At 50.5% G+C, this 25,305-nt stretch overlaps 1 protein-coding gene across 1 annotated transcript in view; it reads right to left on the bottom strand.

Moving 5' to 3' along the window:
* Positions 1–25,305, bottom strand: part of CCBE1 (collagen and calcium binding EGF domains 1) — a 230,808-nt gene that overhangs the window by 9,143 nt on the left and 196,360 nt on the right. The window contains exons 4-6 of the mRNA XM_052660540.1: positions 19,414–19,548; positions 16,132–16,284; positions 5,597–5,700 (exon numbers count right to left, since the gene is read on the bottom strand). Of these exons, the coding sequence (XP_052516500.1) occupies positions 5,597–5,700; positions 16,132–16,284; positions 19,414–19,548 (392 nt within the window). The remainder of the gene's footprint in view (positions 1–5,596; positions 5,701–16,131; positions 16,285–19,413; positions 19,549–25,305) is intronic.

Here is a 25,305-nt window from a genome sequence, read left to right on the forward strand (position 1 = left end):
CAGGCACAGTGCTTACGCTCTGTGGGGTGGGCTGTTGGGGTGGGGTTTGCTCCTGGCTGTTTGTAGGTAGCTGTGTGACTCTGGGTAGGTCCCTTCGCCTTTCCAGGTTCTCATCTCCATGTCTATAAAACTAGAGATTTGGACCAGACGAGCAAGTCTTTGGATGAAAATGTTATAACCAAGCCCAGCCCACTCCATGCCCTGTCCAGCATTCTTTGCTTCTTTGTAGTTAGTGAGGGGACCCCATCGACATCGACCTCAGCTTCCTGGCTGGCCTCCTGCTGGGTAAGTACCTCCTGGCTCCCGCCAGTTAGACCTCTAAGTGTCCGCAGGACGAGCACAGAGTATACGTGCTGGGTCTGGGAGGCAGTCGGCCGGAAATCCTGGCCTGACGTTCTATACAAACACCGCAGACGGCGGGCTTGAGGGGGCGCAGGTGTTCGGGAAGAAGTTTGTAAGAAGAGTCTGCATTTCACACGGGTTCCAGTCAGTCAGTGGAATTATGGATTTCAGTATCTCATACTAGCCTTCATAGTAAAGCACCTACCTCGCAGGGCTATTGGGACAAGTGAGGTGCGGCCTGTAAAGCACTTTATCAGCACTTATAATTTACGTTTCTTATATTCTGGAGAACATTTACAGAGCTCTTTCTAGGTGGCAGGGACTATTCTAAGCCCTTTATAATTATTTACTCACTGGATGATTATGAAGTCCTATGTAGTTCGTGTTACTGTTATCTTCTTTTTCTAGAACTGTGACACAGAGAGGTTAAGTCACTTACCCAGGGTCACACAGCCAGAAAGTAGTGGGGCTAGGGCTTAAACCAAGCCCATCTATTTCTGGAATCTGTGGTCCTCACCACAACACCCAGCTGCCTCTCTTAATATTACTCATGATACTGGGCAAAGCAACCTGCAATCACTTTCATACGGATTAGTCTTTCCAGGCCTCCTGAGAAGACCCATTGTACAGAGCAGCTAGACTGAGGTCGCAGAGGAACGTACTGAGAAGCCACAGTCTGCTGGCAAGAAAGGCTGCGCTAGAGCAAAGGAACAGTCACCAGCTTGCAAAGCTGCTCACGCTTGGGAAACCTCGTTGTTCTCTTGCTAGTGAAGCTTCTGCTGCTGGCACCACCCCACTCGGCCATGTGGGCTGACTTCCGCGATGGGCTTGGTTTCTCAGCTAAGACAGGAAGCTTATTTAAGGCAAATCTTCATTCTGTGCCTTCTCGTCATTCATCATCTCCCAGCCCGTCACAGGCCACAGTTTCCTTATCCATTAGTCTGCTTAGGTTGCTCCCACTGGCTGTTGTAAATCATGCTGCTATGAACACTGGGTGGCATGTATCTTTTTGAATTAGCATTTTTGTTTTCTTTGAAAGTGTTAGTTGGTCAGTCATGTCTGCCTCTTTGCAACCCCATGGACTGTAGCCCACTAGGCTCCTCTGTCCATGGGATTTCTCAGGCAGGAATAGTGGAGTGGTAGCCATTCCCTTCTCCAGGGGATCTTCCCGACCCAGGGATGGAACCCGGGTCTCCTGCATTGCAGGAAGAGCTTTTTACCACCTAAGCCTTTGTTTCCTTTGGATATACAAAAAAGAATGAAAATTTCCCATCTGCAGCAACGTGGATGGACTAAGAGAGCACTGTACTAAGTAAAATAAGTTAGAGAAGGCCAAACGCTCTCTGTGATCACCTGCAGGTGGAATCAAAGCATAAAGAAAATGAATGAATGTAACAAAACGGAAAACTACCAGATACACTGAACACAGTGGCGGTCACCACGGGGAGAGGGAAGAGGCAGGGGATTAGGGAGCATAAGCCACGATGTATGAAGCAAACGAACTGCAACAGTACATTGTACAGCACAGGGGATACAGTCAATATTTCATAATAATTTAAAGTGGAATATGACCTATAAAAATACTGACGATGTGGGACACTTGAAACCAATATAACATCGTAAATCAACTATATTTCAATTAAAAAGTCAAATCTGAAAAAATAGTAATTTGTTCATCTCATTAAAAAACATAATAAATTGAAAACCTGGTCCCTTGGCTCAGATTTTTCTTCAGTGTTCTGATGGGACCGAGACCCCTCCCTGCAAGTTAAATGGTGGAGTCTTTACACCATTAAAAAAAAAAAATTCAATTGGAAAATAAAAGAATCTGGGGACTTCCCTGGTGGTCTGCCGCTTGGGACTCTGTGCTTGTAATGCAGCGGGCACGGCTTCAAGGTCTGGTTGGGAAACTAAGGTCCCATGTGTGCTGGTGAGGCCAAAAACAAGTAAATTTTTAGAATGTACCCAAACAAAGCAAAACAAACCCCCCACAAATCTTTATCTAAGTGAAATCATAACACAGACACCCTTTTAATGAACACCCCAGTCAAAAATCAGAACTTTGTCCACAGGCCCTGACCCAATCACTCCTCCTTCCCCCCAAAGTAACTACTATCCTGATTTTAATCACTTCCTGTGCTTTAAAAAATAATTTATGACCCAACTGGGCAGGCCTAGATGCTTCAGTTTAGTCTTGCCCACTTGAAGAAAAACAAGACATCTTTTAAGCTGCTTTAGCCTGCAGGGGCTGCCCCACTTTTCCTGCCTTAGCCTCACCCATCAGGGGCCCAGGGCATCGGCCCTGCAGAGCTTCCCACAGGCAGGAGTTCGCTGACTGCACCCTCACGGTGTCCTTCAACACGTCTATGCATGGTTTTACACGGTGGGGTTGGCCACGGTCTAGCAGACCCGGTAACCTACTCCTGAGCCGAAGTGTGTGTGGGCAGCTGTCCCACGCTCGTTCTCGAGCAGAACAGCTGGCATCAGCAGCAGTGAGAGGAGGCTGGCACGCAACCGACAAGCCCTGGGGCAGCGCAGGAGGAGGGGCAGGGGGCCCAGGCTGAGGGTCCACTCCGCCTCCCGGGCAGCGACTGCAGCTCTCTGACGATACGGGTACCACGGTGAGAATTAAACGGGATCCTGGCTGTGAAACTGCTTCATCAACTGCAGAATACGACACATTCTACTAGGCACCTTTAACGATGCGTTGCTCTGGAGGTTCCCCGGTGGTAGAGTGGGTAAGAATCCACCTGCCAATGCAAGGGACATGGGTTCGATCCCTGCTCAGGGAAGATCCCACAGTGGGCGGAGCAACGAAGTGCCTGTGCCGTAACTACTGAAGCCGGCGTTTCCTAGAGCCTGTGCTCCACAGCAAGAGAAGCCGCTGCAATGAGAGACCCACATGCCGCAGCCAAAGAAAGCCCTGCACAGCAACGAAGACCCAGCACGGCCAAAAATGAAGGAAATAGGTAAAAAATGTAAAAAAAAAAAAAAAAAAGGATTGTTCCTTGTGAGGCTCCTTTCATGTCAGCTTTAGCCCAGACTTGCCACAGGGGGCTTGCAAGAGAACCTGGCATGCATGGGCATGCTCAGTCGCTCAGGCATGTCCGACTCTGCGACCCCATGGACCGTAGTTCACCGGGCTCCTCTGTCCACGGGATTCTCCAGGCAAGGATACCGAAGTGGGTTGCCATTTCCACCTCCAGGAGATCATCCCAGCCCAGGGATCGAGCCCGGGTTCTCCTGCATTGGCAGGCGGAGTCTTCACCACCGAGCCGCCTTTAGGAGAGGAGAACTCGGTATAAGGCCGACCAATTCCAGGCCAAATCCTGTGCCCGAGAGTCACTGCAGGGCTACCAAGCATTGTCGCTGGATCTGTGAGCAGCTCACCTACAAGGGCCTTAGGGGAACATAACGTTCCAAGTTCTTCATAACATTTCTTCTCTTATGGATCATAAAACACTGCAGGGAGGTGAGGGGAAAGCCAGACGGTGAATTAGCAACTGAATCTCTGAACTAGAGAGACTTAGCAGCAGTGACTCTCAAAATCACTCAGGCTAGAAAGAGCTTCTCCATAGCCTTTGGATTATTAATTCTCCAGAGAAGGAAACAGAGACGAGCATTGGGCCTTGAGACATCCATCATTCATCAACTGCCTCCCTCAGGCCCGAAATCCTCTGGCCTATGAAATGCAAACTTCGTCCATGAACTCCTTTTCAGACTTAACTCGGTAAATACTGATACCAATCCAAGTTTCAACCTGAGGATATCTGTGTAGGGAGTATTATTTAGAACTCTGAATTTACACTCATGCACTTACAAGGTTTTCTGCCTGGTCGATCAGATTACAAGCTATTTGGGAACTGCAACATCACACACGTACATGCTTCTGTTACAGCTGAGAGATCTTCACCACCAGTGTACCACAAGCCGGCAAAGCTATTGATCTTCTCAGCCTGCTGATCTGCCTGTTTCACGGGAAGCTATGGATCTCACATGCCTGCATGTTTGTTGAACACAGAAAAGCAATACTGTCTAATCTTACCGTTTCGCCCTTTACAATAACTAGATGCCAAAGTTAAACAGATCACACACACCTCTTTGATGTACTAAGAGCCTTGAGGGGAAGCAATTGAATAAACAAACCAGCAAGTTTATGTTTTACCAGCAGAAGAGCAATTTCTGAGCTGTTGACAGACTGGTGAATTCACTGACCTCAGGTATAATAAACACCACTGACCTGGGCCTTCGACAGGATTTCAGCGTTCTAAATCCCCCCAGGGGCATTCCTCTCGGCACAACGAGGTTACTGGAAATCTAGTCTTCAGGCATGCGTGGGAGCCTCAGACAAAGGGAGTCAGTCCTCCCGCTTGGTGACACGACGCACCCAAGGCGTTGGAGCCCAACATACAGGCTGTAACTTTTAAACGTGAAAAATAAAGCTGCTACAGAAAGACGCCCCCCCCCGCCGCCCCGCCACACACACACACTCTAGGCTCAGCTGTGGAAGTCTATAAAGATGTTTGCTATTGATAAAACACAGGCAAATGATGACAGTACACTATCCTATTTAGAATCATGAAAGGGCCACGAGTCAGGATGTTCGTTTCACAAAAAGCTGCACGAATCACAGTTCATTCTCTCCAGTTCTCCTGTGCCCTTTACGTAGCAGTCTACTTTACTAGACACTGCTTTCGAAGTGTGATGTCGGAGAAGACTCTTGAGAGTCCCTTGCACAGCAAGGAGATCAAACCAGTCCATCCTAAAGGAAATCAACTCTGAATATTCACTGGAAGGACTGATGAAGCTGAAGCTCCAAAACTTTGGCCACATGATGCAAAGGGCTGACTCATTGGAAAAGACCCTGATGCTGGGAAAGGTTGCAGGCAGGAGGAGAAGGGGATGACAGAGGATGAGCTGGTTGGATGGCATCACTGACTCAGTGAGTTTGAGTCAGCTCCGGGAGTTGGTGAAGGACAGGGAAGCCTGGTGTGCTGCAGTCCGTGGGGTCGAAAGGAGTCAGACACGACAGAGCGACTGAACAGCCACCACCATCAACCCCCGCCTTCGTTGCTCTGTTGAACTATAATGAGCTCCGAGGGTGGTTGGGCAAAGCATTCCAGCCCAAACCTAGGTGGCACCAATCTCAGGGAATATCCAACCAAGCCGTGGGAGGACACTGTCTTCTTGCTTCCAGACGTCCCGCTACATCCCTTTATCTTATGCGATGGTTTCTTAAGCGCCCAGCACGTACCTTCTGCTTCAGCTGCAGCACCGTCTGCTTCACCTGGTGGAACTCCTTGCACGTGGCACAGCAGGTGGCGGCTTGGACTGCGTTCTCTGCCTTCTCGTCGTGCCCTGAGGGAAGAGACAGACTCGAGTCTGCCTGCAAGGCTGCGGGCATCCAGACCCCAGGAGACCACGTCAGGCAGGGTGGTCCCAGGTGGGCTGGTGGATGCTAAAATCCGCAAGGGATGGAGGCTGGGGATTTTATAGCTCTTGGGTCGCTGACGGCATGCCTGGGCCACGGGGGTCAGCAGAGGGGACTCCCCTACACTCTAGACTCAGCTGTTTCCACTTAGTCACCCTAGCACCTTCCTCTTCCACATGTGAAAAAGTGAGCCGTAGCCCTTTTACCACGAGTACAACCCAACATGGCTTACCCTCCGCTCTAAGAGCCAGTGTTCACAAGCTCTAAGTCATCCCCCAAACCCAGGCAGCGGGACTCGGGGCAGTGCTCACAAAGCTGGACGGGATCACCTCTGACGATCCAGCTGTTCCAAGGGAGCGCGGCCAGGCCAGGCAGGGTCCCAGACCAGGGCTGGGCGCTGAAACGTAACGTCAATGGAAGAAGCGCCAGGCGCCCTGGGCACAGCCCATCCAGGGCCAAACGGGACAGGCCCTGGGCAGGTCCCAGTGCTGTCTTGTAGAGCATCGGCAGCACTGTGAGCTTTCTGAAAAATCACATCTCTAAGGAAATGCTAAACGCTGACATGACCCAGTATATACACAGCCTTCGTGCTGTGTGGCTTAGCTGCTCAGTCGTGTCCGACTCTTTGTGACCCCATGAACTGTGGCCCGCCTGGCCCCTCTGTCCATGAGCTTCTCCAGGGATCAAACCCAGGTCTCCTGCACTACAGGCAGATGCTACCTTCTGAGCCACCAGGGAAGCCCAAGAATACTGGAGTGGGGAGCCTATCCCTTCGCCAGGGGAACTTCCCAGCCCAGGGATCGAATTCACGTCTCTTACATCTCCTGCTTTGGCAAGTGAGTTCCTTACCACGAGGGCCACCTGAGAAACCCAAACTACACTCCAATTAAAGAAGAAACAAAACTTGCTTGTCAAGCTATGGTTAGAGAGAAAAATAAAGCCCTTTCCTTCTGGGGAAAAATACCGCTGGCAACCCACCAGTAGCTGGAAGAGAGACCTGGAACATTCTCCATCAGAGCCCTCATAAGGGGGCAATCCCATGGACACCGTGATCCCAGACACGTAGCCTCCAGAGCCGAGACAGCTCGTCTGGGAGACACTCTCTGGGAGTGGAGGATGACCAAGGGCAACTTGGCAGCTGAGTTCTCAGACCCGCAGCAGCAGCACGGGGTGGGGGGCATGGAGCGTGTTCAGAGCTCACTGGCCAACCACCACCCCTGTGCCATGTGGGAGGCCTGAGGCTTGGAGGACACACGCTGGGAACCTGCTTCTCAAGGCAGCAGGATTCTTTACCAGCTGAGCCAGCAGGGAAGCCCAAGAATACTGGAGTGGGTAGCCTATCCCTTCTCCAGCAGATCTTCCCAACCCAGGGACTGAACCAGGGTCTCCTGCATTGCGGGCGGGTTCTTTACCAAGGCAGCCTCTCTCTAAATCCTCCGTGCACACGTCTTCTAGGCTCATCCCGTCCCACCAGGAGCTTCCCCCGCCCCAGCTCAGTTGATACCCATGGGAGACTGCTTCCATTCACATCACAGCTGTGTCATGACGAGCTGTGAGAAAGTCTTTGCTTGGAGGTGTGGAGCTGGTGAAATGCCGGTCAAGCGCACGACCTCCTCAGTCAGCATAGGGGTGTGCACCCCAGTGCCGTCACTAGCTCGGGGACCTCACGGAAGTGATCTCTCCACTATAAGCCCCGATTTCCTCAACCATGACACTGGAATTCCTATGACCCAGGCCTATTGTGAGGACGAACTGGGGTGACGCCTATTTAATCCTTGGCACAAGGCTGGGTTGTAGTAAACAGGAGAGGGTGTCTGGCAGAGGCTTCAGGCCCACCAAGCTCTTCTGAATTCCCTTTGCCTGATAAAACTGTCAAGGATTTTGGGATTAACACGAACAACAGAATGAGGGAAAACTGAGGTTTGGTGATGTCAGGCAAGTTATCCAGCAAGTCACTAACTGATGTGGGTTTAGAACTGAGATTTCCTGAATCTGAGCCCAATCAGGCAATTCCCCTCAGATTCTTTATTCCCTTTTAATATAACATTTACAAGTCCACCTGCCTATGGAGCTTGAACATGGAGAACTAGTTGAGATCCATCTCCAGCACAATAGGGATGTGATGGGATTTTCACGCAAGAAGACGCTTGGTGGTAAAGGACTGACGCCCTACCCACCTTTGGCTGTGCCGGCGGCAGAGGATGGTGGACTCTGCACAGGAAGATGACATGGCTCCAGGTTTTTAGGTTTAAAGACAGCCAGAGGACATCAACTCTCCCAAGTCAGCATTCATCCCTTTCAACCCGTCTACTGGTCAATATATGCCGTCCCATCTGATAACACGTCTATCAGTCTCATCCACCCCATCTCCCCGCTCACTTATCTCTCATCCATTTATCTGTGCATCCATCCATCCATCCCTCTCTCTCTCCCGCTTATCAGTTATGGAAAATCTGCTATTTACCAAGCCCCATATGAGGTGCGACAATGTAAAATAAATGAGGATACCTGTTCAACAATTTGAGACCAACCTTCCTTTTAAGGAACCAGCCCTGCTGGCAGAAGGGTTAAGAGCCCGTCTGTCCATTTCTGTTTTTATACACTCAGCTAAACTTCTCGAGTATCGGTGTGATTAAGGCCACTTGATATTTTCTCGGTAATAAACCTCTTTACCATGCTCTGGACGCTATTTCGTTCAGATCGTGGAATGGGACAAAGCTGCCCTTGTTAGAATCGATGCGTCTTTAGTTCAACCTCCTTTACAGATGAGGAAAGGAAGACGCACAGAAGGGCTGCCATCTGGGTTAGGTTTCCCAGAAAGCCGTGTGCAGAGGACGCGCACTTACAGGGTCTGTGGCGGGCGCTCCTGGGGGCGCAGTGGGCCTAATCCTGGGGGCTCTGCTCAGGACACCGAGGGCAGCCGCCAGGGGGGCTCACGTGTGGCCTCTAGGCCAGCGACAGCAGCAGCAGGCGGGTTCTGAGACAGCCCGGATCCTGGGAGCGTGGCCTGGTGGTGGAGACTTTCCGTCCAAGTCTCCAAGTGACTCTGAAGCACCTGTGAGTTCAGCATCACTGCTCCAGGGAAACAGCTCCACCGAACAACAGCTCACCTGAAAATCCCTGGCCTGTTCCCTGTCCCTTTGTGGAGTTATCAACACTCAGAGAACAAGGGCAACTTTGTCCCAAAGCCCCTGGAAGCTCCCACTGCCACAGAGGGGCATAGTAGGCAGTGGAGGCTTTGGCAGAGTCAGACAATCAGGGTTCGAGTCCTGCCACTGACTCTAAGTCACAGCTTCTGTGACCATCCTGGACCGGTAAAACAACCGTAACCGCCGTCACCGGTGGGTGCCACGAGGCACTGAGGAGACAGCTCCTGCAAGACACCAGAGCAGTGCCTGGTGAACGGCAAGCACCCGAGAAATGTTAATATCATTGTCATGGTTGGCTATCATCGTTTATTAATCCTGCAAAATTACAGGTCAAGGGAGGGCTCTTTGCATCATCCTTTGGAAAGAGCCTCCAGAGGGTCTGAAGATAATAATGGTGTGTGCAGACGCAGAACATTCCATCTATCCTGAATCGGAGCTCTTGTATCCCATTCTAATGCAGGATACAGTAAGATGCGGAGCTAAGAAAATCGCGCGCGGGCTACATTAGGAGTTCTTTTAGAAATGTGGGTAGACATCTCTGACTCTCCGTTAATGATGGGGTCCTGCGTCTGACCTCGAGCTCGTTAAGAGAGCCATCCCTTACCCTGCTCCAGCGCCTTCAGATTTCAAAGGTGCAGTATCACCGACAAGCCACGGGGGGGGCGTGTAGCTCTAATTTTTACTGAGGCTGTACATTGCAAGCATTATAAACAGAATTCCTGAGATACCATATTAGCAACATTTAACAAATTTTGAAAAACTAAAGGATGGTCTCAACATGTTTCATAGAGACAGAGTCACCAAATACATATGGTTTTAAAAGTTGACTGCAGATTTGTGCCTGGTGGGTAGTATTCAATTCTGGTGGCACATTGCAACCTTCTAGGGTGGTGGTGGGGGGCTGTTTAAAATTCCTGAAGATCATATTGCACCCCACCCATAAGGGGGTCACAGAAAGGGAATGGTATCAGCCTTTGAAAGCTCCTCAGGTTGAGAACGGCTGATCTATGGATTAGTGGAGCTGGAAAGTTATATGAAACACCTGGCTGTCCCTGTAATAAGTGATGTTGGGGGTCAAGGTCACTTTATCAGGAAAAAACACCCAGAAGTTGAGAGAGAGAGACCAGCAAGCTAATTATGATGGAGCCAGCACGTCCTTGTCTCTGCATCGGGACCACAGATGTCCTGGCGGTGATGTCACTGGCTTCAGATGCATATTGGAAAAGAGACAAAGATCAAAGTGGAGGAGGGAGCGGTTCCTGCCTACTGGCCAGATGCTTGCGTCCATACGCCCGCGGGCACATGACCACCCTGCTGTGGGCAGAGGCCGTTCGAAGGCCAGCCCTTCTGCTGTCTACGCACTTCCTGAAGAACGAGCTGAGGCTGTGGTCGATTTAAAATTCCTCTAATATTACAGATGGCAGACAACGCGAAGTTTAAAGAAAAAGGGGGGAGGGTGGATTTTGGAAGAGGGATTTAGATCACACGTGTTTACACTCTATCATTATCTCTTCTTCAGAAGAAAAATGACCGTGATGAAATATGGGGCTTAAGAATTAGTCCCAAACGGATGAAACTGTGTAGCAGCCTCTGGCGTCCCAGATGCGGGGCTGGCCTGGCTCCTAACTTTCCTTATCGCTGAGCTAAATATCTGGTGATAATTCTTCATCTTTCAGATACTGTAGGACAAAGTTCTGGGTTTAGAAGGTGCTGAGGCCAGGCATGCCTTCGAGTCTTGAACTCGCTTAGATAAAGGCACAAAGAAACAAAAGCCGCCCAGGGACTCATGGGGCTGGCAGGGCTTAAGTTAATTCTACTGACACTTTGCTGTTCAGTCGCTCAGTTGTATCCAACTCTTTGCGTCCCCATGGACTACAGCATGCCAGGCTTCCCTGTCCTTTACTAGTCCCGGAGTTTGCTTGAACTCATGTCCATTGGGTCAGTGATGCCATCCAACCATCTCATCCTCTGTTGTCCCCTTTTCCTCTTGCCCTCAATCTTTCCCAGCATCAGGGTCTTTTCCAGCAAGTCAGCTCTTCACATCAGGTGGCCAGGGTAGTGGAGCTTCAGCTTCAGCATCAGTCCTTCCAATGGATATTCAGGACTGATATCCTTTAGGATGGACTAGTTGGATCTCCTTGCAGTCCAAGGGGCTCTCAAGAGTCTTGTCTAGCACCACAGTTTGAAAGTATCAATTCTGTGGTGCTCAGCCTTCTTTACGGTCCCATGACTACTGGAAAAATCATAGCTTTGACTATATGGATCTTTGTCTAAATCACATCAAATTGTGAAAAAGATTTGTGATGGTAAAAGGGTCTTCAGTACTCGCCTAGCCCAACCGCCTTTTGTCTACAGAGGAGGAACAGAGGTCAGAAGAGCTGCCTGTGCAGTGACATCCAGCCAGTAGACACTGGAGATGCTCTGTCTACCAGCTCTCCTGACTCCCAGGCCAAGGAACTTGCCGCTGCACCACAGCCGCTGGAGAGGTGAATCCAGAGTGCTGCCTGAATCATCAAAGCCAGCTCCCCACCTCCTCAGGGGCCCAGCGGTTAAGTAATGATTCTAATGTTCAAGGCATAGAATGTGCCTGTCCTTTCCCATACTTTTAATTATGGGGATGAGTTACTCCCCTCAGCTCCTACCCCTGATGTCCTTGGTTACCGGCGTTGGAACGTTTTTCTCAGTAAAACATGAAAACCAACCGTGAGCCCTCTGTGACTACGTGGTGAATTCAGTAGAGACGAGTCACTGAAAATGAAATATGGAGAGATTCTTCCAGAATGCGGCTGCCGGGGGCAGGCAGTGGGACACCACAGGCAGTTTTAAAAAGTGGAATGGTCCTGCTCTTCGTAGCTGTGATGCTTGGAGGACGCAGAGGAAGGAGGACAGAGAGAATTCAAAGCCCAGGCTCAGCTGTGCAGTGAGTTGGGCTGCTCTACCACGAACCCGCTCTTCCTGACAAAACGGACAGGTCCCTGCTGAAGTCACCGTGAGCAGGAATGACTGCCTGTCTGCAGGGCGGGACGGACGAGCTTCAGCCTGCTCTCACCCCGGAGAGGCCCTGTGATCTGCAGCCCACAGCCCCCCGCCGCCCACCCTCGGACTGTGGCTGCTTCATCTGGCGATGACAGCGTCCTTGGCTGCAAGTCGACCAGATGATCTGGCAACTTCGGGCCCAGGGCTCAACTCTTTGACGCTAATATGTTAGAATTTTCCAAACTGTATCTTTCAGGACACTGCCATTTGTGAGAGGCTTATGAGTGTGTCTTCAGAAAACAATTTTGGGAAGTGCAAGTTTAACCAAAGTTAACATTTTTTAATGGCACGTGTGTGTGTTAGTCGCTCAGTCACGTTCGACTCTTTTCGACACTGTGGACATAGTCCACCAGGTCCCTCTGTCCCTGGGATTCTCCAGGCAAGGATACTGGAGTGGGCAGCTATTCCTTTCTCCAGGGGATCTTCCAACCCAGGGATCGAACCCAGGTCTCCTGCATTGCAGGCGGATTCTTCACTGTCTGACACACCAGGGAAGCCCTTTAATGGCAAGCTCGGAACATGTAATTCACTCATATCATGAATCCTGCAGAAGCAAGAGCAGTAAATACATTCTCCCTGAACATCTGAACACAGAACCTTTCAAACAAAGAGGCTTGTTGACATCTCCCAGGACCACAAAGCCCTGTGGAAGACAATGTGGGAAAATGCTGTAGTAAATGGTTGGTAAAATCGTCTTAAAATGAAAGTAACAGTAGAGAAGGTGCAAAATCAATCAATACTTAAGACCACTCTGATTTTTTTTAAAAATTGAATTCTCAGCTTTAGAAATCAGACTGGTCATCACTTAAATTCTTGATCTCTTGTACCGAAACTTCTTCTGTGTTTGCATATGTTTTAAAAAGTGCAATTCATCTTTCAGGAAAGGAAACAGGAGTGTGGTCACAGGACCAACTCAGCATAAGAGACTTAATTTCAAACCTGCAGTGAGACCTTCCCATCCCCTGGCTCCTGGGCTGGGCACCTCTCAGAGTCCACCATGCCCACAAGCAAGGCTGGAGGTGAGGGCCTCCCATCACAGTCCAGCCTGTCACCACCTCTGCCTCAGACCTATCCCTGGACAGGGTGGCTCTAGAGGGATGAGGACGAGGAAGCTGAGAATTAGTGCAAGAGGCGGAGGCCACCCGACACCAAAGAACAAGTTGATCCAGAGTCTGACATCTTCCCCCAGGCTCCGGAGACTCCATCCGACTCCTCTGGTCTCTGCTAGGTAAGGTCGGGTCTCTGGGCAGACCACGCTAGCCCTCCCACCCCCAGCTGGGCAGCGCTCACGGACGGCTCAGGTCCTGCTGTTTGGAGATCTGTAGCCTCTAATCCCACTCAGCAGTTGTCGCTGCCCCCTCTGCTGGTTCTCTCTAGACTGGGTTGCTCAATGCTGCCCTTACACCCAGGTAAACAGGACTTTACCTGAATAGAGACGGGAGACAAAGACACAACAGGGTTACCTGGTAGAGGACCCCTCAACCCTGAATACTCACTGGAAGGACTGAAGCTCCAATACTTTGGTCACCTGATGCAAAGAGCCAACTCACTGGAAAAGACCCTGACGCTGGGAAAGATTGAAGGTGGGAGGAGAAGGGGTGACAGAGGATGAGATGGCTGGATGACATCACCGACTCAATGGACATGAGTTTGAGCAGGCTCCAGGAGTTGATGATGGGCACGGAGGCCTGGCGTGCTGCGGTCCATGGGGTCACAAAGAGTTGGACATGACTTAGAGACTGAACAACCGCCCAAGCCCAGGGGCTCCCTGGCTCGGAGCACAGCTAGAATTCTAATTCCAAGACAAAAATTCAGAAAGCTGCTTTCTTCTTGCTGACTCTCAAGTCACCCTACACACTAAGGCACCAGTGGCAAAGTGTACCTCGTGTTTCGATTGTTCTTTTTCCAATGATGTCCTTCCTTTCAATGAAGGACATAACCTAAGAGGTAAGTGGATGATTCTCCTCCCCCAAACCTTCTCCACCATGGGACAAAAAGGATTTTAATTCCAAAAGCTAATTTTAAAAAAGTAAGTAAGTAAAGTTGCTCAGTCGTGTCCAACTCTTTGTGACCCCATGGATGGTAGCCTACCAGGCTCCTCTGTCCATGGGATTCTTCAGGCAAGAGTACTGGAGTGGGTTGCCATTTCCTTCTCGAGGGGATCTTCCTGACTCAGGGATCGAACTCGGGTCTCCAGCATTGCAGGCAGACGCTTTACCATCTGGGCCACCAGGGAAACCCCATAGAAAATCAATCCTGAGTAATCACTGGAAGTGAAGTGAAGTGAAAGTCGCTCAGTCGTGTCCGACTCCTTGCGACGCCATGGACTATACAGTCCATGGGATTCTCCAGGCCAGAATACTAGAGTGGGTAGCCGTTCCCTTCTCCAGGGGAATGTCCAAGCCCAGGGATTGAACCCAGGTCTCCTGCATTGCAGGCAGATTCTTTGGCGGGGGACGGCAAAATCTTTTCTCAATCACCCCTGATGCTCAAAAGACTGTGAGCCCCTGCTTTTCTGCACCTCTGGGCACCTTGGCCCCCCTGTGCTTCAGGCTTTAGAAAGCGTCGCACTGAGCCCTCTGATCGAGTCCAACGATCCCCATCGCCCACCCCTGTGCCGACTCCACGTAGACATTTCACGTCATTCCTGCTAGACGGCAGCCTGCTCACGACTCAGCCCGGCTGCTCTCAGGGCTGGCTTTGTAGTTTTCCTGTGCCCGGCAGCTGGCTCCCAGCTGTTGGCTGTCCCTGGCTGATGGCCACAGCGTCCACCCTTTTGAGAATATCAGGCTACACGGGAGAAGCGCTACCTGCTGAGCGCCCAGCAGCCCCGGTCCCTTCCTCTCCCTGCAGTTCTTGGATCAGATGATTTGCCCTGGGAGCCCTCTCCCCATCCGGAGACGGCCCAGGTCCAGCTGATCTCGCCAAAGAGAGGAGTGTTCCTGCCTCTTTCCCCTTCTGAGGGGGCAGAGCCGGGCCCTGAGCTCAGGGAGATGCCAGCAGCTTCCGAGCCCACCAGGGTTGGATACAGGGACGAAAGGCCCCATCTCTCCTCCCCACCACTTACAGAAGGCAGTGGCCAACACTCAGGCGGATCACATCCCTAAACCATCAGAGGTCTCAGCTGAATCCGGTCAAAAGAATACAAATGAGTTGCTCAAACTCTCTGAAGAAAGGCCAGCTCCTAAAAGGCCTCCACTGGGCATACTAAAGGCAATAAAAATGAATGACTAGAAAATGGTTCTCCACGCTCTCGATTTCTCTTTTTCCCCTGACTGTGAACCAAACAGCCGCTCATGCGCAGGCGCGGGGCCTCCGGCTCTGCTACGGACGGCGCCGAGGTGCACTGCCGCCTCACCCAGAAGCGTTTCCTGTTTTTATTCAGCCCGTTCGTTTTCCTTGGGGGAACCCCGTGCGTCTGGCCTCATCCCTGTCCCTCCTGGTTTGGTCTCAGCTGGTCCCTGAGTCTTGCCCATCTGTCCACGAGCATGCCCTTTCTGTGCTGGGTGCTGAGCTTCTCCCAGTACACGGGCAGCTTGCGAGCTTTGTGGCCAACAGGCACCTCGGTTCACTGGGTCTCCAGAAGTGTGACCTTCTGTCCTTTCTCTCACCCAGAGCCCACCTACCATTCACATACATGCCACCTCCTGCCTGTAGCTTCCGGAGGAAACCTGTGGGTTCCCAAGTGCCTGCCTGCCCATCCATCCATCCATCCATCCGTCTGTCCATCCGTCCATCCATCCATCCATCCATCCGTCTGTCCATCCGTCCATCCATCCATCCATCCATCCATCTGTCCATCCGTCCATCCATCCATCCATCCATCCGTCTGTCCGTCCGTCCATCCATCCGTTCGTCCGTCCATCCATCCATCCACCTGTCCATCCATCCATCCATCCATCTGTCCGTCCGTCCATCCATCCATCCGTCTGTCCGTCCGTCTGTCCGTCCATCCATCCATCCACCTGTCCATCCATCCGTCTATCCATCCATCTGTCCGTCCGTCCATCCATCCATCCATCCATCTGTCTGTCCGTCCGTCCATCCATCCATCCACCCATCCGTCCACCCATCTGTCCATCCATCCATCCACCAGTCCGTCTGTCCGTCCATCCACCCGTCCACCCGTCCACCCGTCCATCCTTAGCGGGATGCTCCTCTTGGCCTACTCACCAGTGTCGTTGGGGTATTTGTCTTCCTTGGTGCACGTCCTGCCGTCGTCCTCCTGGATGTAGCCCTCCCGGCACTCACAGCGGTAGCTCCCCAGGGTGTTGACGCAGACGTGTGCGCACAGCGTCTCGTTGCTCGTGGCGCACTCGTCGATATCTGGGTTTGAACCAAATGCAGAGAATACTCAGTCTCAAAGAGACCACTTCTGAAACAAGAGGACTGGCCCTTCTGCTAATGTCGGCAAAGGACATTCTGCCAGACCTCTGTCGCCAGAGCCTGGGAGAAAGCGGGAAGCTAGAGACGCGGGCCGACCAGACAAGAGCACTTCCGGCACGGTCACCATGGCAACAAATGGATGGTTGATGGGCTTCCTGGTTGGGGCTATGCCGCCACCAGGTCACGTGGGTCAGTGCAGGCGCCGCTAGACCCTAAATGTCTCCCTGGAGGACTCGGCAGTGAAGTCTGCCCTAAACATTCTGCAGGGCTCCTTGGAAGAGGAAATGAGATAACGGATGGCAACGTGTTTTGGAAAACCACTTTCGTAGAAATCACTTCCTACCAAGACCCTAGTGTACAGAGGGTTTTTACGATCCTTTTCTGACCACAGGCTCCTAACAGCATGGTGGTGACCTAAGGCCCCTGGCTCCTTCCCAGTTAGAGCCACTTCTGATAAAGGAAAATAGTCAGTGGGTCTAATGGACAGAGTTTTCCCAGAAAAGTTCGGCCCCATTGATGACCTAAACAGACCCCTACTGCGAGGTGGAAATGAGCCACGACACCATCAAACAAGGAGCCGGCGAGAGTCCACGTGAACCGTGTGTCTCAGACCTGCTCCCCTACTGAACCGGTGGAAACCACACCGTCTCCCCGCAGGAGGAGAGCGGGAGGCCCAGACTCCATTTCCTGCTCATTGGCTGTGGACACCGGGCCGGGGCCAGGACACAGCCCCAGACTGTGCACACACGTCCAGAGGAGAGGGCCCCACCCCGCACTCCAGAATGCCAGCAGCGACCCAGCCACTCCCGGACCAGCTGCCCGGGGCCCAGCTCTGGCAGACCCTGTGTGCACACGAGGGACACGTGGTCGCCTGGGTGCTCCCCACATGGCAGTTCATGGCGTATCACCTGAGGACTGACATGTCACAGCTGACGCCTCCTCTGCAGTTCCTCGGGCTGACCGCCTCTGTCCACATGCCCTGAGCCCAGGGACGAGGCTGCCTCTACTGTCCACAGCAGGGAGGACAAGGTTGCAAGCAGAGAGAAAGAGGTGGAACTCTCGGCCGCAGGCCAGTGCTGCTGGCCCCAGGTGAAAAGAACTGGGTACTGGGGCCACCGCAACTCGAATCAGTCAGGACACCTGGGACCCCAGGTGCTGACCGACGGGGGTACCTTGCCCTCCAGAGGAGAGCCCACGGGTCCCCCTTTCTTTGCTGGTGGTTTCAACTCCATTCCTGGTCAGTGGGAGGCGCCATCCCAGGTGCTGCAGGAGAGAAGCCAGGAGACCTACCATCTAGAATGTTTCTTAAAATGAGGCTCTCCGGAGCCCCGGGGGCAGAGAAGGGGGCGGCTTTATTTCCTACTCAGATCTCCCTTCCGTCTCCCCAGTCCATCTTCGAGCTGAAACTCAAGCTTCACTGTACATTTCTGCAGATGTAGGTTTCTGCATCTACTCTCGGGAGCCGAGGGGAGCCTAGGAAACATTTTTTTTTTAAAAGCAATAAGCCCAGGTGTTTCTGAGACAGTTTAGCCATGGAAGGGCCACACTAAGATACAAGCAGCTCCGGGGACCAAGGACCATGAACCTGCCTCAGACACCCAAGGAGAACAGGGCTGGGAAGGCCAGTGAGAGAGGCTGGCGGGAGCAAGCCGGTGGGGACGGACGCGCTGGCTTTGCCCAGTGGGCCTGGGCAGGCTTCAGCTCCCTCCGACCCACCTCCAGCCTGCCTGCCGCGCGGACCCCTCCCCTTCCCAGTCTCTCTAGCCGGTCGTCTTCTGAGAGAGGCTGCTTCTCGTCTCGCTCCTTCTGTGTTTTCCCGTCTCTGCTCACTAATGTTCTTGTTGTTAACCTTATTCTCGTTTTCATTTGATAATGTTCTCCTTCTCGTGTTCTTACATCTCACTGCCAGCAAGGATCTGAGTGGTACCCCGTCCCTCAAGGGTCCCTTCATTTTCATAAGCATGGTGGAGGCAGTGGCCTCTAGAACAGTACCACCCCAACTCCATCCAGCAAGTACCAGGATGTAAGTACCACCCCAACTCCATCCAACATGTACCAGGATGTAAGTACCACCCCAGCTTCATCCATACAAGTACCAGGATGTAAGTACCACCCCAAGTCCATCCATACAAGTACCAGGATGTAAGCACCACCCCAACTCCATCCAGCACGTACCAGGATGTAAGCACCACCCCAACTCCATCCAACACATACAAGGATGTAAGTACCACCCCAACTCCATCCAGCACGTACCAGGATGTAAGTACCACCCCAGCTCCATCCAGCACGTACCAGGATGTAAGTACCACCCCAGCTCCATCCAGCACGTACCAGGATGTAAGTACCACCCCAGCTCCATCCAGCACGTACCAGGATGTAAGTACCACCCCAGCTCCATCCAGCACGTACCAGGATGTAGGTACTACCCCAGCTCTATCGATACAACTACCAGGATGTAAGTACCACCCCAGCTCCATCCAGCACGTACCAGGATGTAAGTACCACCCCAGCTCCATCCAGCACGTACCAGGATGTAGGTACTACCCCAGCTCTATCCATACAACTACCAGGATGTAAGTACCACCCCAGCTCCATCCAGCATATACTAGGATGTAAGTACCACCCCAACTCCATCCAGCACGTACCAGGATATAAGTACCACCCCAGCTCCATCCAGCACAAACCAGGATGTAAGTACCACCCCAGCTCCATCCAACAAGTACCAGGATGTAAGTACCACCCCAGCTCCATCCAGCACATACCAGGATGTAAGTACCACCCCAGCTCCATCCAGCACGAACCAGGATGTAAGTACCACCCCAGCTCCATCCAGCACGAACCAGGATGTAAGTACCACCCCAGCTCCATCCAACACGTACCAGGATGTAAGTACCACCCCAGCTCCATCCATACAGTACCAGGATGTAAGTATCGACCCCAGCTCCATCCATACAGTACCAGGATGTAACAGGAGGGATCAAAGTGGCCCCTGGGGTCCCCACTAACGACGAATGTCCAGTAGGATCACCAGAAAAAGGCACACCCTCGAAGCTGGGAAGTAACACGCACCCAGGCAGTACGGCTTCTCCCGTCTCCGGTGCCTCTCCCGGTCATAGCGGTATCCTGGGTAACATGTACACAGCACTCGGCCAAAGTTATCTGTGCACTGCTGTTCGCAGGGAGCCTCGGCACACACATCATAATCTGAAAGAGAAGAGTGTGAGCTCACATCAACCACAGGCACTCGCTAGGCAGAGGCAGGGGCCACCCGCCCTGGCCAGGAACAGACTTTCCAGCAAACTCTCAGCTCAGGGTGAACAGTGATGCGGCCTGCTACGTGCAGAGGGAATGAATTCTTCAGGTTACAGGGAAACTTCCAGCAGCGCTGCAATGGGTAACCAAGTGTTCAGCATCTCAAAGGTTCAAGGAAAATATCACTTGCGATTTTCCCCTGCATCACCTAGCCATTATTTTTTTTTTCCCTATAAGAGCATCATTACAAACTGTAATAGCTTATTGATTGGCACAAACTATGTAGAATGTAAAAGTAACCTCACATTCATCTAGCTCAAAGATCTTCAAATCTAAATACACAGGTCCTGAGGTGAAAGGAGATTTTCCTTTGGGTACTTGGACAGATATAACTTTAAAAAGGTCAATATATAGATATTAAAGCTTCATGTTTATTTAAAAACTTTTTTTTCATGTTTATTCTTGCTAAAAATTGATCTGAGAATTTCCACTACAGTCAAGAATTGTTTTCTCTTTTGTTGCCTTCCCCTGTTCCTTTTCTAATAGAACAGCTTTCTTAAAATATAATTCCCGTAGCACAAAATCTGTCCTCTTAGAGTGTGCAGTTCAGAAGCTGACCATTTCTTTTTTTCCAATTGGCAAACAGTTCTCTACCACGTTGTGTTCCTTTCTGCTGTAGAAGTTGGTCTCTGTCACTCATCCAGAGAACAAAGATGCCTTAGACGGCCAGGTTCTGCTGAATTACCTGGGGCCTGTTTGCTCTTTGCCACCAGCTGCTGTAGAGAGGGGGATTCCTTCCCGCTGAACACTGAAGAACAGCCAGTCCTGATGATGGGCGTCGGCGTCACCATGTGAGGGGTGGAGGTGCTGAAAGTCAGGCAGGCTCCCAGGAGGAGTGTGAGGAGGCTGATGTCTGGGTGGCCTGGAGGCCGCGGCGGGCGGGCCGGGGAGTGGCGGGTCTGCATGCTGGGAGGCGGCTGGGTAAGGTCAAATGGCTGGGGATGTCCTTCCAGCCCTAACGTGCAAACTGGGGTGGATGCTCTGTTTCATCAAGAATCAAGGCATCTCCATCTTTCTCAGTCCTTACAAACAAACCGACGTTCAGTGAGCCTCTGAAGGGACTTGGCTCTAAGTCCGGAGCTCAGACTGCATCTATTTCGGACTGGACCCAGCATCTCATTAATCAGTGCGCTATCTTCCCCAGGTGCTGACAGACACACCAGCCCCAGACACGGAGGGAGCCTGGCCGTGCTCGGCCACATTCGGAGCTGGAGTCGGGGGGCTGTCAGGCCCCGACGCGGGCGGGGTCAGCGATACCAGAATCACGGCGAACTCCTGACGGCGTGGAAGGCGGCCCTTGCTCATTGCTCCTCTCCGCAGACGTGCTTCCAGGGTTGCTTTGCCTGTGTGTGTCCCTGATCAAACACGTTTTCTTCAACAAAGCATCACCTCGAGGCGATCCATGTTCTGTGCTCCTTTTGCTTAAGAACAACGGCTCAGCCGGGATTGGCGGTGGGCTGCCCAGGGGTAGCCAGTTAAGCTGCAGGTGGAGCAGAGGGAAGTCGGGGGTCCCGCGGTGACTATTATTATGCTCAAAGAAGACCGATTTTGACAAACAGCAGCCCCAATCTCTTCCTGCATTCCAGCTCCCCTGAGGCACCACTTGGCTGATTCTTTCACGACTTCCCTGTGTCTCTGATTGCCTCCTCTGCCTCCTCGTCCTCTGTGTCCTAAGTACTCTCTGTGCATTTCTAGCCTTGGATGAGATGCGTTCAGCTCTATCACTGGCTCCCCAACCACCTCCACACTTCCTACCACCTCCATCCTGCCCCTGTCCGCTACATGACATTTTTGTTTGATACGTCTTCAGTGTTGGCAACATAATAACAGTATAAAAACTATTTTTGGCTGAGTCTGGAAGAACACTCTAATTTCCTATCTTTTCTGGAAGGCCCTTTTGTTTTTCCTGGTATTAAAATAGTTATCTAGTACTACATGCGTATTAAAAAGCAGAGACATGGCTTTGCCAACAAAGGTCTGTCTAGTCAAGGCTATGGTTTTTCCAGTAGTCATGTATGCATGTGAGAGTTGGACTATAAAGAAAGCTGAGCACTGAAGAACTGATGCTTTTGAACTGTGGTGTTGGAGAAGACTCTTTGGAGTCCTTTGGACTGCAAGGAGATCCAACCAGTCCATCCTAAAGGAAATCAGCCCTGAATATTCATTGGAAGGACTCATGCTGAAGCTGAAGCTCCAATACCTTGGCCACCAGATGTGAAGAGCTGACTCACTGGAAAAGACCCTGATGCTGGGAAAGACTGAAGACAGGAGGAGAAGGGGATGACAGAGGATGAGATGGTTGGATGGCATCACTGACTCAGTGGACATGAGTTTGAGCTAACTCCTGGAGATAGTGCAGGACAGGGAAGCCTGCAGTCCATGGGGTCACAGTCGGACAACAACATGCACCTCAATGTTCATAGCACTATTTACAATAGCCAGGACATGGAAGCACTCTACATGTCCATCAACAGAGGAATGGGGCAAGAAGATGTGGTACGTATTTGCAGTGGAATATTAGCCACAAAAATGAACGAAATAATTCCATTTGCAGGAACATGGATGGACCCAGAGAACATCATACTAAGTGAAGTCAGACAGAGAAAGACAGATCACTTCTGTGTGGAATCTAAAAATTAAGACAAATAAATTTACAAAGTGGAAACAGACTTCCAGGCATAGAGAACAAACTTGTGGTTATCAAAGGGGAAAGAGGAGGAGGGGTGAATCAGGAGTGTGGGGTTAACAGCACCCACGACTACATACAAAGCAACCTCCCAGGAGGCACTGTGTGGCAAAGGGAGCTCTATGCAGAATCTTGTAACAATCTATAACCGAAAAGAATCTAAAATATGTGTAGACATTAGTAAGAACTGAGAACAGGGCTGGGGAGTGAGCTGGGTGGGAGGGAGACAGACTGAGGAGGGTCTTAAGTTTTGAAATCAGTTCAGTTCAGCTCAATTGCTCACTTGTGTCCACCTCTTTGCGACCCCATGAACTGTAGCACGCCAGGCCTCCATGTCCCTCACCAACTCCCGGAGTTCACCCAAACCCATGTCCATCGAGTCAGTGATGCCATCCAACCATCTCATCCTCTGTCATCCCCTTCTCCTCCTGCCCCCAATCCCTTCCAGCATCAGGGTCTTTTCCAATGAGTCAGCTCTTTGCATCAGGTGGCCAAAGTATTGGAGTTTCAGCTTCCACATCAGTCCTTCCTATGAATATTGAGAGCTGATTTCCTTTAGGATGGACTGGTTGGATCTCCTTGCAGTCCAAGGGACTCTCAAGAGTCTTCTCCAACACCACAGTTCAAAAGCATCAATTCTTTGGCACTCAGCCCTCTTCACAGTCCAACTATCACATCCATACATGACCACTGGAAAAACCATAGCCTTAACTAGACAGACCTTTGTTGGCAAAGTAATGTCTCTGCTTTTTAATATGCTGTCTAGGTTGGTCATAACTTTCCTTTCAAGGAGTAAGCATCTTTTAATTTCATGGCTGCAATCACCATCTGCAGTAATTTTGGAGCCCAGAAAAATAGTCAGCCACCATTTCCCCATCTATTTGCCATGAAGTGATGGGCCAGATGCCATGATCTTTGTTTTCTGAATGTTGAGCTTTAAGCCAACTTTTTCACTCTCCTCTTTCACTTCCATCAAGAGGCTCTTTAGTTCTTCCCTTTCTGCCATAAGGGTGGTGTCATCTGCATATCTGACGTTATATTTCTCCTGGCAATCTTGATTCCAGCTTGTGCTTCTTCCAGCCCGGCATTTCTCATGATGTTTTGAAATCATGTATGCCTAAAAATGCCTTTTTTCAACCCTTCTCGCTAGTCTGTATACAATTCTAGGCTTGGAAAACTACCTCAGAATTTTGAAGGAAATGCTCCCTTGTCGTCCAGCTTTCAGACTGGCTGTTACATCCTGTGAGATTCTAATTCTTGATCTTTTGAATGAATCTCATTTTTTTCTCCTTTAGTTAGTATTTTCTTTTTGCTCTGGGGTATTCATATCTCACAATGATGTCTTTATGTGGGACCACTTCAATTTTTGGCAGGTTCTTTTAATCCAGAAATTCCTGTCCTTCAATTCTAGAGAATTTTCTTGATTTACCCTTTAATGATTTCTCCCTTCTTCCTCTGCTCTATGTGGAACTCAATCATTTGGATGTTGCATGCCCTGAACTGGTCCTCTAATATTCTCACAGTTTTCCTTTTACTATTTTTTTATTTCCTCAATCTGTTTTTTCTTCAGGCTCTCAAAGGTTTTCTCAGTCTCATCTCCCAAGCCCTCCCCCATTCTCGTTTTATCAGGTTTTTAATCTCTGAGAATTCTCTATTTCTTCTTGCAATGTTCCTTTCTAATAATATCATGTCTTAGTCCCACGGATGCTATACCATTTTTGTATCTCACTGACGTATAAACTGTAGGTACTTTGAAGTCTTGTTCTTTCTGGGTGGTGTTTCCTCTAAGACTACCCCCCCACCCCACCCCCGCCACTGTATGTTTCTTATTGTAGATTTTCCTCTAATGAGTGGTGATCCTGTTTGGACATCTGCTGTAACTGATTCATGGTTAAATAGAATAACGGAAAAAAAAATATAGCTAAATGGAAAGGAAGCTACAAAACTAGTTAAATAGAAGGCTACAAAATTGGCTAAACAGAAGCTTTTTGCATGCAGCAGAGTTTGCAAACACTGGGCTTCATTTAAATGCTTTGGCTGGTACATTTCAACGTTAGTTTCTTTAGGACTTTCCCCTGTGATTTTCAGAATGTCCAGAGAGACATGTCCAAGTCCTTACCTGATAAGTAAATCCTGATCCTGGAACTCATGGGGAGAAGAAGGCTGAAACTTTTAACATTTAACGTGTAAGCAATCCTTTACTAATTAAACGCTTCCATTTTCAGCATCAGAGCCCTCCCTCCATCTCTGACTGGCACCCCGCAGTCCCAGGACCTTCTGGGTACCCTCTCAAAAGAATCAGCATCTCTGGCCTTTTGCTGGTCTTGGAAGGGGCAATATTTTGTCTCAGTGGAATGGAGGATAAGTTCTGGGAGTCTGACTTCTTCTTAAACAGATTTTCAGTCAATTCTCCTGCTGGGACATCTCTTTCCACTTTCTGGGACCTCTGTTTCAGGAAACCTTTAGGTTCTCTGACTGCTATTTGCTTGGGTGTAAGCTGGGTTGTTCTTTAGCTTGCCTGGATGCTGGTTAAGGGTTCAGCTTGGCCTGCACTACAGCCTCTGCTTTCCAGGTCCCAAACCTGCATTGCTGCTCTCTCCTCTCCCTTCGTCTTTGTGGGTTTAAGCGTCTTTTGTGAACCCCCTGGTCTCCACGATACACCTTTCCCCTGACCTATTTTGCAGGATTTCTGGAGGTGGCAAGATTAGTGAATTTATTTAACTTTCCCTTTTTAATGCTGGTTTTCCAGTGACTACCAGCTTTCTGCCATGTAGCTTCATTGCTACAATTTCTCTATTTTCACTGGTTCTGTTTCTCTTGTCACCCTTCTCTGATCTTCAGAACCTCCCTTGTAAATCCTCATCTCAAGATTCTTCCTCCTTAAATGCATTCTGTGTAACAGCACCAGGCCGGTACTATTCTGAAAGCATAGCTCTGTGTGTGTCAGCACCTTGCTCAAAAGC

Source organism: Budorcas taxicolor, chromosome 22, assembly GCF_023091745.1.
Source record: "Budorcas taxicolor isolate Tak-1 chromosome 22, Takin1.1, whole genome shotgun sequence".
Classification (NCBI taxonomy): domain Eukaryota; kingdom Metazoa; phylum Chordata; class Mammalia; order Artiodactyla; family Bovidae; genus Budorcas; species Budorcas taxicolor.